Here is a 15463-nt window from a genome sequence, read left to right as displayed (position 1 = left end):
ACAAATGGTTGTAAGTTGAGGACTTCCTGTTCAGTGGTATCTGTTTAGTGGTAGTTTGGGATACACAACTTTGAAACCTGAGCAAGTAAAGAAAAGTATGCTTTCAAAGCTGTATATATACAGTGTCCTGTTATGTAGTCTTCTGCTATGCTCTGTGCTACATGTGTTTTTGCATTGCAACTGATCTACTTTTCTTCCTAAAATGCATTTGCCTTTTGTGACCGAAGTCTAGGAGAGTAAGTCTTTTAAATATTTTTTTATAAAAAATACTCTGCATGATTGTCACGTATTGTTAAGAAACTTGTATTTTTTCTTAAGTGACCAGCATGTCAATAACTTCTTCTGTTTTGCATTTTGTGAGATCATACATTTAGTTATTTAACATAGATCAGTTGGACACAGGTCGAAAGTTTATACAGGCTATTAGTAGTAGTCTCAGTTCTTTTTATACTGGCACTTCTATAGCCAAAATAAGATAAATCATATTCATATTAGCAGAATTCCAGAAATACCACCCAAAGACAAAAAAAAAGACCAACACTGAATGAGGACTGAGCCTATATAATAGCATGGAATATTGATGGTTGCCAGTAACTGGAAGGCCAGCATGGGAGGGTACATGGAATCAATTCTTGATGGTCATTTTAGATTCTTGGGAGACCTCTTGGGGTACTGCCCCACAGGTTACTGGGTGCAAGATCTTATTTATTAAGTTGGGCTGTGGGAATCCATAGGGAATGTTGCAATTGTACCAGCTGCCCTGCTGCATAAGAACCTCCTTGCTGGATCTCCCTGAGTCCATGGTCAGGTTGGTTTTAGAATTCCCCAGGCTTATGGTCTTGGGGGATGTCAACTTACTTTTTCTGGAGTTGGGGGTCTAAAGTAGCTTGGGAATTATCTAGGCCCCTTTCAGTTGGGTTTCAGACAAGAATATGGGAAAGAGATGGCATTGGTCACACTGTTAGATGACCTCTGGTGGGAAGAGGATGGGGGTAGTATTTGCATCCTTACTCGTCTGACATTGCAGCAGCTTCCCATACCATTGGTCATGGTACATTTTTGGACTGGCTCTAAGAGTTAGGGGTGGGCAGCACAGTGTTGTATTGGCTCTCTTCCTTCCTCTGGAACTGGTTCTAGTTAGTGTTGATAGAGCAGGAGAGGCCCAGTCAGAACCCCCTACTTTGTGCTGGGCTGCTTGGCTCGGTCCTTTCTCCCTTGCTGTTTATGAGGCCACTGAGTAAGGTTTTTCCAATGGTTTGGGGTGTGATATCACAAATATGTTGATGATACTCAGCTTTATATCTCCACTCCAAGTCCCCTGAATGATGCCATGGATGCCCTTCCCGGTGTTTGGAGGCTGTGAAGTCCTGGATGGGATGCAACAGGCTTCACCTCAACCCAAGCAAAACTGAGTGGCTTTGGGTGTTTAGACCTCCTGGTGCCAAGAAACTTCCATTTTTGGTTTTAGATAGGTGACAATGCTTTAGACAGACCCAATGCAGAATATGGGGATACTCCTGGACTGATAGCTCCTACCTAAAGGGCAAGTACCTTGAAGTGTAGATGGCTAGAAGGGCCTTTGCATACCTTTGGGCTGTGTGCCATTTGTGCCCAATTCCTGTACCAGGAGGCCCTGCTCACTGTCACTCATACCTCATGCCCACGTGACCTATTGTCTGAATTTCTTCAACCCCCTCTAATAGGACTGCCCTCAAAGAGCATTTAGAATCTTCAACTGGTGCAGAATACCACAGCATTGGTCGTAAATACTGCCAGTTACTCACCATGTGTAACATCACTACTCCATGAGATGCATTGGTTGTCTGTGTTCCAGGTGCAACTCCAGGTGCTGGTGGTCACCTTGAAAGCTCTTCAGAACAGAACAGAATAGAAAATAGAAAATGATTCTTTATTCGCCAAGTGTGATTGGACACACAAGGAATTTGTCTCTGGTGCATACGCTGTCATTGTTCATATAAGCAACAAGTGATAAATCATGATCATAAAATACAATCATCATAAATCATAAGACACAACACTCAGTGATAGTCATAGGGTAGTAAATATGCAATCAGCCTAAATCATAATAGGATTTTTTGACATTAAAAAATCATAGGATTTAATTTATGATTTTTTATAAATTAATTATAATATTTTTTAATAAATTGTAAATCATAAATATCAACATAAATCATAATAGGATTTACCAGAGGGACCATCCCCCCCCCCCAATTGTTTTTATCTGTCTGATCTGGTCAGGTAGGATAGGCATGCTTTAGGTTCTATTGGCCAAAGAATGCCAGTCAGCAGGGCCTAGAAGACGTGTGCCTTGTCTACTGTAGCGCTGTCTTTATGGAACATTCTCCTTCTGGAACTCAGAATGGCCCAGACCCTGTTGGTCTTTTGTAAGGCCTCAAAGGCCTGGGTTTCTACAAGGGCCCCAAGTGGATATAGGGACCCTCTTTTTGGTTATGTTAGTGATTTGGGTTGTTTTTCTCAGCTTGCCTGTATTTTTAATTTTTATAATGTTTGTTATTGTTTTTATTCTGTTTTAATTCTGATCGCCACCCAGAGTTATTCATTGAGATAGAAATTTGATAAGTAATTACATTTCTGAATGAGAGTATCCTGCACTGAAGCCCACTTTGTTGAAAATTATTTTCTGTATCGAAATCCACAGGCTTGGTTTTTGTCATTGTTGGAGTTTTCTTGTGTTTGGTGTTTTATTATGTAGAGACATTTGCTTGTATAAAGATTAACAGAAATGCTTTATATTGTTTTTGCTGTGTATTTACTGCTTGAAATATTCAGACTAATGGTTGTTTATGAAGGATGAATCTCTTGTTTCTTGTGAGCAAAAGGCGGCTTACAATTTTATGAATCTCTAGTCTCGTTGCAAAATGTATACAGTACACTTGCAGCATAGCATTTCCAGAGAATTAGTTGCTGAAATTATTTTGTTTAGGAGAATGAAAGTCAGCCAAACCAGTTCGATAGTATACTAATCTGAAGTGTTAAACATTCATGTAGTTTCTTTTTTAAACTTGCTCTCTAAATGAGACAAAGATGAATTGCCAGTAATTGTTAAGTCTATATACTAGTCTCATATAATTGAAAGAGGCTTTAGCATTGCAAATATGGTTTTTCAAATTTTTGTGGGATTATCTCCCCATCACATTTACAGCCAAGGGTGTATTTAGATGATGATTATGTTTGGGACTTGAATTGTTCATTATATATCCTTAGTAAACTTAGCAATTCATATTTCATATTCAAATATGAATAATGAAGTTAGGAAGAAATGATTCTGAAATGATTGGATTAGCCTTGGGGCAGGATGGGCGGCAAACATATTTATTAAATAATAAAACTAATTACCAAGCCACAATAATCTCTAACCACTACTCTTGTAGGATTCTCAACTCCGTCAAAGTACAACGTACAGTTTACACCAACCTCAGGGAAATAAGGAGCATGGCACTGAAAGAGATGGCAGCCTCTATAAGAAAAGTGATGGGTATGTACAGTAATGCTGCAGTATTTTGAATTTAAAAATAAAAATAAAAATTGGGATTTCTCCAACAGCTCAAATTAATTTGCAATATAGATCACTCTGTCTCTTTTTATTTTTTAACAAAACAGGATCAGGAAGGTGTGGCAGAAGAGAAAGTGCATTATTAAAAATGGCTTCCTAACTATTTCCCATGGTACAGTAAGTATTTGTTTACAGCATTCTATGCATACAGATGGTTGCTTATATAAAAAAGCCATATTAATCTGCAATTATTTTTGTACGTCTAGTATTTCCCATATTTTTTCCAGAGCAGATGATTAGAGAATTCAATACCATTGATACGGAATTTGCTCATGTTTTCCTACTATGCTTGATGAGGAATTCTAAAAATAATTGCATGCTTTATGTAGATACAAAAGAGTGAAGTCTTAATTCTGTAGAAAAATGTCTTTGATACTCTATGACTGTTACATTTTAAAATCATTAGTTCATGTGCATTGTACATGTCCAGCACCAAGGATGAAAGAGAAATCTGCTGAACAACTTTTCAAGCATGATCATGAGAAAGATAGAATATTATTATTATGGTATCAGAAAGTCAGATTGAGGAAATGGAGGTGCTTTATTTGATGAAGAACGAGAGCTGATTTTTAGGTTCTGGTTCCTGTATTTTCTGGTTTCATAGTTGATGGACTTTTTCATTTGGGAGTTTGTATTTACTTATTTATAAATTGTAAAAAAAGTACATTTAGTTCTTTCTGTACACCTGTTACGATGCTAATGAGATCATTCATGATCAGAGGTTTCTGAAAGCAAGGTCTATTTGTTATTATGCTGTCAGTTAATTTGCCTAATATAAAGCATAAATAACTGTACTGTTGATTGTGAATACTCAGACTTTATGTGAACAGAAATGCAATGTTAAGATCAAATATTTTGATAAAGTTTCATTCAAAGTAGCATATTTCTGTTCTAATTTCCTCTTCTTCAGAAACATATTAGAAGAACCTATAATAGTAGTTTTGCAAAGTGTTGAATTCATACAAGCAATAATGATGTTATTTTAGAAGGCTCAGCCATGCATTTGCTGTGAACATCTGCACTGAATTCTTTACATGTGTAACTTTTTGCAGATTTGGTTCTACCATGGTTTTGCAAGGTTCAATCAATATCTATGCAAAGACCTCCCTGATACAAATGTTTTCACAATATGTGCATATGCACAAGACATTCTATGCTCATTTTATAAAAAGAAGAAAACAGTGAAATCCTAACAACCAAATAAGGCTACCTCATGTACCCAATAATAGAATATATACTTTATAATTGTAAAAAAAAAAATCATTTAAATAAAATTTTCTTAGGAGAACTTACAATTGATAAAAAATGAATAGTAATAATTGAGAACAACTGCCCCAAGCCTTGATGCACTTGTGCTGTGCTGCGTGGTAGTTGGCCCCTCATGCAAACTCTTATGCCCTCCCACAGTTGGCTTCAGTCACTCCAAGTCTCTTTATCTTCACACTATACTTACACACCATCACACACTCTTCCCCACCTGGCAGCCATTTACTTGCCTGCCGGCCTGTTTGCAAGCTTTCCGGGCTTGTAACATCCTGTCTGCTTCCTTACTGACTTGGGTTGTTGGAAGCCAACAGAAAGACATGAGGATGCCCTTGTTTAATGACCCAGGAACCTTGCTTAAGGATGGTAACAGGGACTGCCAGGATTGTCGTCATGAACTGATATGATCACATGATGTCGCACTTTATGACCACATCACTTAATGATGGCAACTTGTGTCCCAATTACTGTTGTTAACCAAGGACTGTATTGTAATGAAATAACATTTCATTTTGTGCTGAGTGTTCCTTCTTAGTTTTTGACATTAAAGGAATAGTAAGCCATTTGATCGTTTTTCTTTTCAAAATGGTTTTCTTTTCTATTCAGGTGTGTTACTAAGGTAGTAGTTCATTTTTAAAGGATTATGAACATACGGAAATTTGAACATATATCTCCTTTTTTTTTCATATTTGGCTTCTCCCTCTCATCCTGTTTAGTGGGTAGCACAGCAGATTAGATTGTCAAACTATAATTAAGGAGTAGTCACAGCAAGTACTAGCGCCTGGCTGATCCCCAAAAAGCTAAGGAGGACTGGATCTAGTATGGTAGTTGAAAAAACTTCCCGGAAATAGTCAGCGGCCAACCACTTCTTGCCAAAGGCATGGAAGAAATCTTTAATTAAGAGTAATTGGTTCGGAGGAGAATGCCATAAATTGTTCAAATGGACAGAACAGCACTTAGAGATTGTGCTAAATAGGAAATTGGAAGGACAGCTGCAGGCAAAAGCACACAACACCGTACTTCCTTTCTACACCTATAAGCCCTTATTTGGAAGTTTATCTGAAGTATGAACTACTGTTTTCTTCCAAGCTGCTACAAAACTAGTTTCTATCATTTGTAGCATTCCTGTATGCATCTCGTTAGAATGCAAATTCTTTTAAATGCAGTGGGTCAACCTCCCAGATAAAATGATATGGATTACAGCCCTGCACAGCTTCTGTGTAGTAGGTCTGTGTTTCAAAGGATCTGTGTTTCAATTGGAATATTTTTTTTATGATAATATGTAGGATATGTTTTGTTTCTTGAGATTTAATGGTATTTTACATTCAATTTGTAAAGAAAAGTACCTTACAAAAGTACTGTACTTTACTTTCCATCCATAGATTACATCACTGATTCTCTAAGAAAGTTAAGATGATGACTCAATCTTTTGGAGACTAGTTATTAAAAGAATGTCAGTCATATTTCTTATTTTTGTCACCATGAAATTGGCTGATCTCATTTAGGTACCCTTTTAATTATTAAAGTAATTGAAATAATTAGTTATGTCCAAATGATATTTTCATAATACGGTAATAATGTATTTAATTTTATATTTGCACTTCATTTTAAAATCAATTGAAATACTAAAAGCATCTATTCAATTTCCAGTTTTCAATACTGCTGCTGCTTTCTTTCTCTAATAACTACTCACAGCTCCTTTTCCTTTTTGGATAGGTATCAGTCCCATAGACTTGATCAACTGATACTTGACTTTGACGTTAATTCCCAACTTTCTTTTACTCTGGGTTTTAGAACTTTTAAAATGCCTTGTTTTTCACTGGTATCTTGCAATGGTAATTTGCAGAAAGAAGAAATTACAATTGTGAGTTCTTTTCTTTCATACTGGCTGATTCTACCCATGCTCTAAGCTAGTCACCATGGCTTCTAAACAATGGCTTAATGTGTATACAAATGTGCAAAATTGTTATCTGAGGAATGCATGGTGCCAGAGTGGGAGCGGCCAAGAATATGGGCTTTCTTTGGCATATTAGGGTGGTTAGAGGAGCAAAAATGGGTGCCTTAAACCTAACAGATTTGAAACACCTATTTTATCTCTTCTAAACAATGTTGGGTAAAGCTCTTGAACTCTTACATAATATGCAATAAGCTATTATGCCTTACTCAATTAATTATATTATAACAGATCATGCCTTAGTGAGCTGTAGCAAAACAATCTCTTTAAAAGGTGGCTTGTGCTTCCAGGTAACAATCAGGCCATCTTTCCAAGCACTTGCAGCAATTATTCTACATACAGTAGTGCCAAAGATACTCTGCTGTGTTATAACTTGCATATTTTGCTTTAATATCAGCGCAGCTCAAATTTACTCAAGTGAATATATTTTGTGTTGAGAATGCCTCTGTTAATTATTGCTACAGATGTTCTGAGATTGAGGTTTAGATCAAATTAGACTTTGGGTTCTTCAAGTTTAGATCATGAAAACCTATCTGGTGCAATATCATTTCTTTCTGACATTTTATATTTGGTTTTCAGTGATCCTCATGCCTCCTATTGTTATGTTCTATTCAGGAAAAATGGCTTCTTTCTTCCTCTGATTTTGCATTAAATGTGTTGCTGTATGTGTTGTTGTTTTAGAGGAGCTAGGTTGGAAAGAAGGGAATAGGGCACAGCAGCATTTCTGCCATCTTAATCTTATTCCACCCATCCACTCTGTCCCTTTAAATCTGCTGTCAAATACATTTTCTAAATAGGCACTACCTCATCTGGAACAGCTTCTATTTTGAATTAATTAACCTGACACATTTGGGATAAAACTCACTTCAACATTCAGGCAAAAATTACTTTTACAAACAGGAAAGGACAGATGCTCATTATCAGTGAGTTCCTACATCATGCAAAGCCATGATGTGATTTTATTAGATTTCAGCTTCTATCATTTTAAAGACTGCCATACTGGAAAGGATTAAGGATCCAGAGTGAGTGGATATAAAATCTTTATTTTATGCTGAATGCGACTTTTCCTAGACCCCAAAAGATGTTCTGTATTTATCACAGCAAAAGTATTCCAGTAGATATCGAAGAAAGGAAAGAAGAAGGAGAAAGCAGAGATTGGATAGGGAAGGGTTAGTGTTAGGGAGAGACAAAGGGAAAGAAACAGGGGTGCTATTCAGCAGATTATGATAGGTTTTGGAGAACGAATAGTGGAAATTTTGAGTAGTTCAGAGAACCGGCAAATACCACCTCTGGCTGGCCCCAGAGTGGGGTGGGAATGGAGATTTTGCAGTATCCTACCCCTGGAGTGGGGAGGGAATGGGGATTTTGCAGTATCATTCCCTTGCCACGCCCACCAAGCCACACCACACCCACCAAGCCACGCCCACAGAACCGGGAGTAAAAAAAATTGGATTTCACCACTGGAATAATCTATCATTTCTTCACTGTTCCCCATGCTATGGAGGAAAATTTAGAACAGAGTGGGAAAAAGAGACAATTTGAGGATGTGGATATCCCTATGGGGCTCTGGCAGTTTGCTATTATCAACAGATTAGATTTAAGATTTGTGGCTTTCAAAAGAGAAAAAAAACTCTATTCTATATGCTCACTTGATAAAGATCTATTTTTATTAAGCTTTCTTTCTGAATTTTTCAGACCGCCTTCAACTGGTGATTGACATTGTTAAAGGATTTTTGACAAGCTTTTTTGTGATAATAATATAGATTGTAATGAAAACAACTTAAAACTGGACAAAATAAGTGGTTTTTTTAAAAAAAAATACCTTTAATTTTCTAAAGATAGACTGTACGATAATTTAAGCCACTATACTGTGGTCTTCCACTTCATAGCACAAAGACCGAAATTCCACCACTGGAAAGAAATATAGTGCTGGGGATAATGAAAAAGAAAAACTGGAGAAGGTAGAGATGCTGGTACCCTCCTTCCCTGAAAATAAAGCCTATCCCAAAAATAATCCCTAGCATGTTTTTATGTGTGCACCTAACATAAACCCTACCCCCAAAATAAGCCCTATTTAAGAGCCTGCGCAGCTAGCCGCCTGCCCATTCTGGCTGGCTACTCATGGTGCTGCGGCCACGGGGCAAGGCAGGAGGGAGTGGAGCTGCCCCACATCCTGCACTGGCTTACCTCAGGGCATGGATGACCTGGCTGCGGGGACCCTGAGGTAAACTGGTGCGGGGCCACACCTCCTGGCCGCCTGCCCTGCCACAAGCAAGCAGAAATGGGCCTCCCGTACATGGGGAAAAAAATAAGACAACCCCCAAAGATAAGCCCTAGTGCATATTTTGGGGCCCAAAAGAAAATAAAACCCAGTCTTATTTTCGAGGAAACACGGGTAGATAGGAGAGATTGAGGATAGAATAAGGAAATGGAGGTCAGAGAGAAAAAGTAGAAAGACTGGGAGAATGAAGGATCAGAGAAGTCAAATGGGAAAGTGGAGAAAAAGATAAATTCAGAGAAGCAACAGAGAGACAGGAAAACTGTTGGGGAGGCAAGGAGCAGGTAGAAAAGATTTGTAGGAACATGGGAGGAAGACTAATGGCAGCAGAAAGAACTGTAATCTCAGGCAAAGCACTGTGTGGCTGTAGAGGGAGACCACATTGTAAGAGGTGAGGGGCAGTTTGTGTCATAGGTGATGACCCCATGAGGTTGCATGCAGTCCATACTTCGCTCACCTGGCTTGGAGTGCTGTAAAATACAGCCAGTGAGGTATTCTGGCAGATCATATTGTGCAAACCCAAGCCATTTTTGGTTTGTTCAATAAATGCCAAGTTAGCTAGTAGCAGCTGTGCTTGCTTGTAGAGATATATATCTGGCTAAATATGAGTGGGAGTATTTTGATATATTTCCTGGTAAGGTATGCTCCCTTTCAGAATGAAAAAAAGAATGGATAAAGTTTCTACCAGCAGTGACATGCATTCCTAGCATTGCTAATTTGGAAACAAATAGGTCTGGTTATTTTTCTTCCTTCCATCAATTAAAAAAAATCCATCTTTTTAAAGATTAAGGTCAAGAATGTTTTCTGATTAGAACATCATTTCCAGGAAGCATATATTTATGTAGTAAGGGACCAAAAAGGATTATTGTGTTCTCAGGAAGAAAAAAAGGGAACAAAAGCTGTGCAAAAAAAAAAAAAGGTTGTTATTTTTTTTATGTCCACAAATTTTTCCATTTACTGTGCCAACATAACATTGCATTGATTTAGAAGTAGGTTTGCACAGCACTAAGCCCACTGACTGCAGTTTTAATAAGACCCTTCAGATCATACTCATAATTAAAAACCCTGGAAACTGATCGTATAACATTGCTAAAGTTGCTTCATTGGCTTCTAAAAGCTTTTTTTCTTTTAGCCCGGAAAATAAATCTTGGTTCAGTTTTATCTCCTGTTGCCACATTTCAATTCAACTTCTGGCTTTTATTCATTTCTTTAGAGCAGAGTTTGGAATTAAGTTCATTCCACTACCTGCAGTAGCATACAAAGACGTCTTTACATAGTAGCAGGAGAAAATAATACATCAAGATAATTTTTGTCCCATTTTTCCTCATCAATATCAGCTACATTCTTAACAATGGAATACACTTTATCTTTGATTATGAATGCCACTAATGTCTGCTTGAGGTCTATGGCTGCAATTAATAACAGGATATTTTTTCTTGCTATGCATATTATGGAACTGCTCTGTCTTGTTTTAATGGTTAAGCTTTATATGTAATTTTGTATTGTTCTGTCAGTTACCAAAGTATTTCGTCTTGAATTCTGTTGATCTTCTATTATTAATATAAAAACTAAATGTTAATTGTAATATGTGGTGTTTAAACATAAGGGAGTCCTGCATTTCTTTCCAGTCCTATTAGGTCTCTTATAAAAGTATGCTCTATTTTAATTGGTCACCATTAATTTTATTACCAGATATAAGCCAGATGTTTCCTCTACAAGTTAAAATCCATTAGTCAAGTTTTACAGCAGGAAAACTGCCCATAAGTAATTACTTGCCCATTTTTTATCATAAAAATATAAAACACATCGGTATGAGTTGCTTAGAAGAATAATTTGCCACATTTGAAAAAGTACTCAAGTAGAAAGATGATTTTATTATCACACCAAAACTTTAAAATTTCAAGTTGATCCAAACCCACCCTAAAATAGTAATTCAACTTGTGATATATTATTCAAAAACACTGGCTATCTGTATATTTCATTAATTTCTGCAAGCACAACTTTGGTGCACTTAATTGCAGGAGGATTTTTCCTTTCGGAATCAATGGTAACAGAAAATGTCTATATTCTTTATATGCTCTTACTAAGGGATTTCCTTTTTGTTTTGTTTTTCTTTAATTAGGCAAACCGACCTCCTGCAAAGCTCAATCTGTTAACTTGCCAAGTGAAAACAAATCCAGAAGAGAAAAAATGTTTTGACCTCATATCACGTAGGTTTGTTGTTCAGTTTTGTAGGTACTCTGATTTTAGTTAGTTCTACTTACTTCCATATTGTCTCAGAAAAGGAATTGACAAGAGATTCCGTTTTCAGTCCAAATATAGTTAGAATATATTTACTGCATCTTGCCATGCATAAACATTTGTCTTTTCATATATAATTGTACATGTGTGTCAATGAAGCTATCTGTTGCTTTTATCTGTTATCATTGCTACGCTAACTGTGAGATGCAACTTTATACATTTTTCAAATTGGATTCAACTGTGTTTTCCTGATGTTGCTACAGAATTAAATCTCAGTCATCATGTAGTATAATGCAGAGGATTTTTAAAAAAAACATTTGAAAGGCAAATGATAAAATTATATATAACTATCACTGTAGTTTTTCTTGAGCGTAGGATTTCTTCTTTTGTACCAGGAAATGACAGAGCATATTAACAGATCTCAAAGGGTAAACATTTTCTCTCATCGGCAGCGGCCCATTTCTTGCTGCTTGTTTGGCACAAAACAGTTGTAAGCATGGTTACTCTGGAAGAAGACTAATCTGTCCATGCAGTGCAACTTTTGTAAAGGAAATGGAAAGGTCACTACAGCTTAAAAGGGTGTTTTACCTACAGCAAAGAACTAGAGCAGGGAACCAAATGGGCAAACCACAAAATTGAGAAATAAAATGTGGTCAAAAGAAATTGTTATAAGAAGAAGAGAGTGTATTTTGAATTTCACAGTAAATAGCTATATATTTTGTTAGAAACTGTATAGTTCCACATATTGCAATAACAGAATCCCAGATACTCTGATGCATTATGCAAGGGATTAATAAAATGAGATTCAGAGTATCTGATGGTTCATTGGATTTTACTGATTTGTGTAAATAAGATGCTAGAAATAATAACATTTAAACAGCATTTTCTGTCTATATACATTCACACACACATAACTGTATTTATAACAATCTTCGCTTTTTTAGAATTAAAATACGGTTTGGGATTAACGTTAATGAATTTTTGGTTCTATTGAAACTTTTTAGGTATCACCTTCATTGTATTCTAAAACTGCTTGGTAGACCAAACACTTTTTGTTAAAATTTTATTAGTTTATCAAAATATAAAATACAGAAATGCAAAGAAAAATGAAAATAATGACCACACGCTTAAAAAAATCTTAATACGAACTTCTGAATTACCGAATACTTTGTTTGTTTATGTTGGTTTGTTCATGAACCTATGCAGATTACTTTGAAAATTTGAGTACATGTTACAGATGTGCTGATTCTTTTATCTCCTTTTACGTGCATGAATCTTTGCTTCACTATTTGCTTTATTCATAATTGGAATGGTTTCAATATAACAGCCATAATTAAGGTTAGTTCAAATCTAAGCCCAATTCAAGACCCCATTATAAGTTTGGAAACAATGGTTGTTGCCAGGATGCACTGAGATAAGAAGTTAAATTATTATTGAAGTTTTCTTTGGAGGAAAAGAAATAGAGATGAGCAGGGAGACAGAAAAATGGGCAATGAAATCCTGGCACACATCCATAACACTGCTGGTTTATTTTTTTGTAGTTTTCATCTGTATTTTGATTGATTTAGTGCTGCTTTATCTCTATGCTTTTAGATTGTATATTTTTTGTCAGAAAGGAAACTTATTTGGACACTCAGAGTGGATATTCAGGAAGTAGTCTGCGGATATAATGTGGACATCAGAAACATTATGGAGTCATGTTTATAAATTGTTGAGAAAGACCTATTTTATTCATTTTTGAAGGGCATATTGCTTAAACTATGAGCATATAGACTCCTTTGATGAGTTAGAATTGATTTTCTTTATCTCCAGATTCTTATTTTTTTTTATAACTGCTGTTTAATTATTCCATAGCTCCCCAATAATAAGAAAACAGCCAAGTTTAAGAAAAGGTTTTGCTTTGGTTACTTTTTATGTTTTTACTCCGGTTGCTGTTTGTCACTCTCCAAATGACGCTAGATTTGACGTTGTTTATCCACATCTAGTTTGTTACAAGTAGAAAATTAGTGTCCTGAATTGGATGTAATCAATAAGCTAAAGCTGCCAGGGAGAAATTCCATGTTACACATCTGAATTACCTTCCCAATTGTTTGATCTGTTATCCAGTGGAATATGTTGCCACATGATGTGGTAGTTTTGCCTTTGCTAGCAGGCCTTTAAAGAAAGGGTAGATGGTCATTGAAAATTATCCAGTGGCCCTTTCATTGAAGGGAGTTGGATTAGATAACTTCTATGGTCCTTCCAATCCTATGACCTTTTCTTCATGTAATGCTCTCTTTTTTTTTTTTTTTTTTTTTTTTTTGCTATATTCTATTTTGTACACCTTCATGATATGGCAAAGAAAATGATTGCAACTTTTTTTCTTTCTTTTTAATATTGTTTTTCTGATATTTAGTCAATAGGGTGGATCCTACAACTGTTTAGGATTATTGCTTAGGTGTTTTTGTTTTTTGCATTGTTAAACATAAAGCCATTGCAGTCATCCTGCTTCCGATGAATGTGGATAAAAAATGATTTAGCCACAATTTATTTTCTTACCCATCTGAATCTTATTAACTGAAAATCAAGAGTTTACTCTTGGAATTAGAACTATTTCCTTCCCTCCTTGTTTGATTATGCCTAACATATTTTTCCACATTCATTATAACTTCATTACAGATGCTCATTACAAGTGTAGTGCTTCCTGGCATGTGGAGGTATAAACCCAGCACATATCTAGAAGCCAAAGGAGCTGTGTCTTTTCCCAAAAACTGCCTGCTACTCAGAAAATAGATATTTTGTTTAGGAGTGCTAATAGGTACTATATACTTATCATTAGATATTCTGAAATGTCTTGATTTTTTTTTTAAAAAAAGTACAGGTATTTCTCGAGTTATGATGGTAATTGAGCCTGGCAATTACAGTTATAAATTGTGATGGTCATAAGGTAATTCACCATGTGATTGGATCTGATTTTGCAACTTTTTTCATGGTGATTATTGAGGAATGTCACAGTCGTTAAGGAAACCCATTGATCGTTATGGAGCATCTTTGCAAAAAAAACACCAAACACTGAAAATCACAGTCACATGGCCATGGGGCACTGCAAATGGCCATAAATGTGGCCCGGTTGCCAAGCAACCAAAATGAAATCACATGACGTGGGGGGGCAATGACAGAACTTCTATGCTACGTCATAAGTAGTTTTGGGTGGGTCTGTCATAACTTAAAACACTTGCTAAACGACTGGTCCCAAGTCAATGACTACCTATATCAATTTAGGCCCTTTATTCCCTGAGTGAGCTAAAATATTGATCTTATTTATTGTTCCCTTCCAATCCCAACCCGTTTCTCTTGGTTCCTGAAATTTCCCTCACTGGCTGCAAACATTCTGATCCTTTGTTGTTTGCCAATATTTACATGTCTCTTCTTCTCCTGTCTCCTGCTTTTTTCAGGTGGGAATGGATGGAGGATTTATATTTATAAGATTTATATACTTATCTTTAAGATAGTTCATAAAAATGATGAAGTGTAAGATATAAGTTGGCCCTGTTAACTCAGTTCTGTTATTTAGTGCTTGAGTGCTTCCTTGCTGTTCAGTCACTATATTTTGCTTTTGCAAGAAATCTTTTTTCCATCCCTACCGAGTGGTTTTCAAGAGCAGAGTGCATTATAGGGATCTGTTTGTGAGATGACTAAGGGCATGAATGACTAGAGGACCTTCTGGTCCAGGAAGCCCACTAGATACACCTCTGCAAAAGCCCTTTTGCCCACAGCTACCACCTGCTCTTCAAGCAAGAGCTGTGAATCCATGCACTATCCTCATAGTGCGCAACAGTCTCAAATTGGGAAGCATGGCCCCATCCAAAACCAAAGGTAGAAGCTCCTTAGACCCCATGCAATCAAATATCCACAACCACTCAATCTTTTTAGGATTGAGCCTGAGTCAGTTCTCCCCCAGCCAAGTCTAGTCACTAGAACCTTGATAGCATGAGGTGGGACCAAGATGTACATACAGTTGCTCCCTGAAAGATTTCAGTTTCAGTAAAGGAGCATATTTGTAGCTCAGCGATGAAATGAGGGGTCCTTGGTGCTCTCTGAGCTTGCTTTTTTCTTGCAGATGTTTACCCTAACTAGGTAACATCATCAGTGC

The 15463-nt window shown here is 36.6% G+C and overlaps 1 protein-coding gene across 4 annotated transcripts in view; it reads left to right on the top strand.

Moving 5' to 3' along the window:
* Positions 1–15463, top strand: part of ASAP2 (ArfGAP with SH3 domain, ankyrin repeat and PH domain 2) — a 96846-nt gene that overhangs the window by 50832 nt on the left and 30551 nt on the right. For all 4 annotated transcript variants that reach the window (XM_060689287.2, XM_034432065.2, XM_087882406.1 and 1 more), the window contains exons 10-12: positions 3414–3517; positions 3643–3712; positions 11213–11300. In XM_060689287.2, the coding sequence (XP_060545270.2) occupies positions 3414–3517; positions 3643–3712; positions 11213–11300 (262 nt within the window). The remainder of the gene's footprint in view (positions 1–3413; positions 3518–3642; positions 3713–11212; positions 11301–15463) is intronic.

Source organism: Pantherophis guttatus, chromosome 1, assembly GCF_059756535.1.
Source record: "Pantherophis guttatus breed Tessera chromosome 1, ASM5975653v1, whole genome shotgun sequence".
NCBI classification, from domain to species: Eukaryota; Metazoa; Chordata; class Lepidosauria; order Squamata; family Colubridae; genus Pantherophis; species Pantherophis guttatus.
Note: the sequence above shows the minus strand (reverse complement) of the source record. Positions and strands in the feature narration are given on the sequence as shown.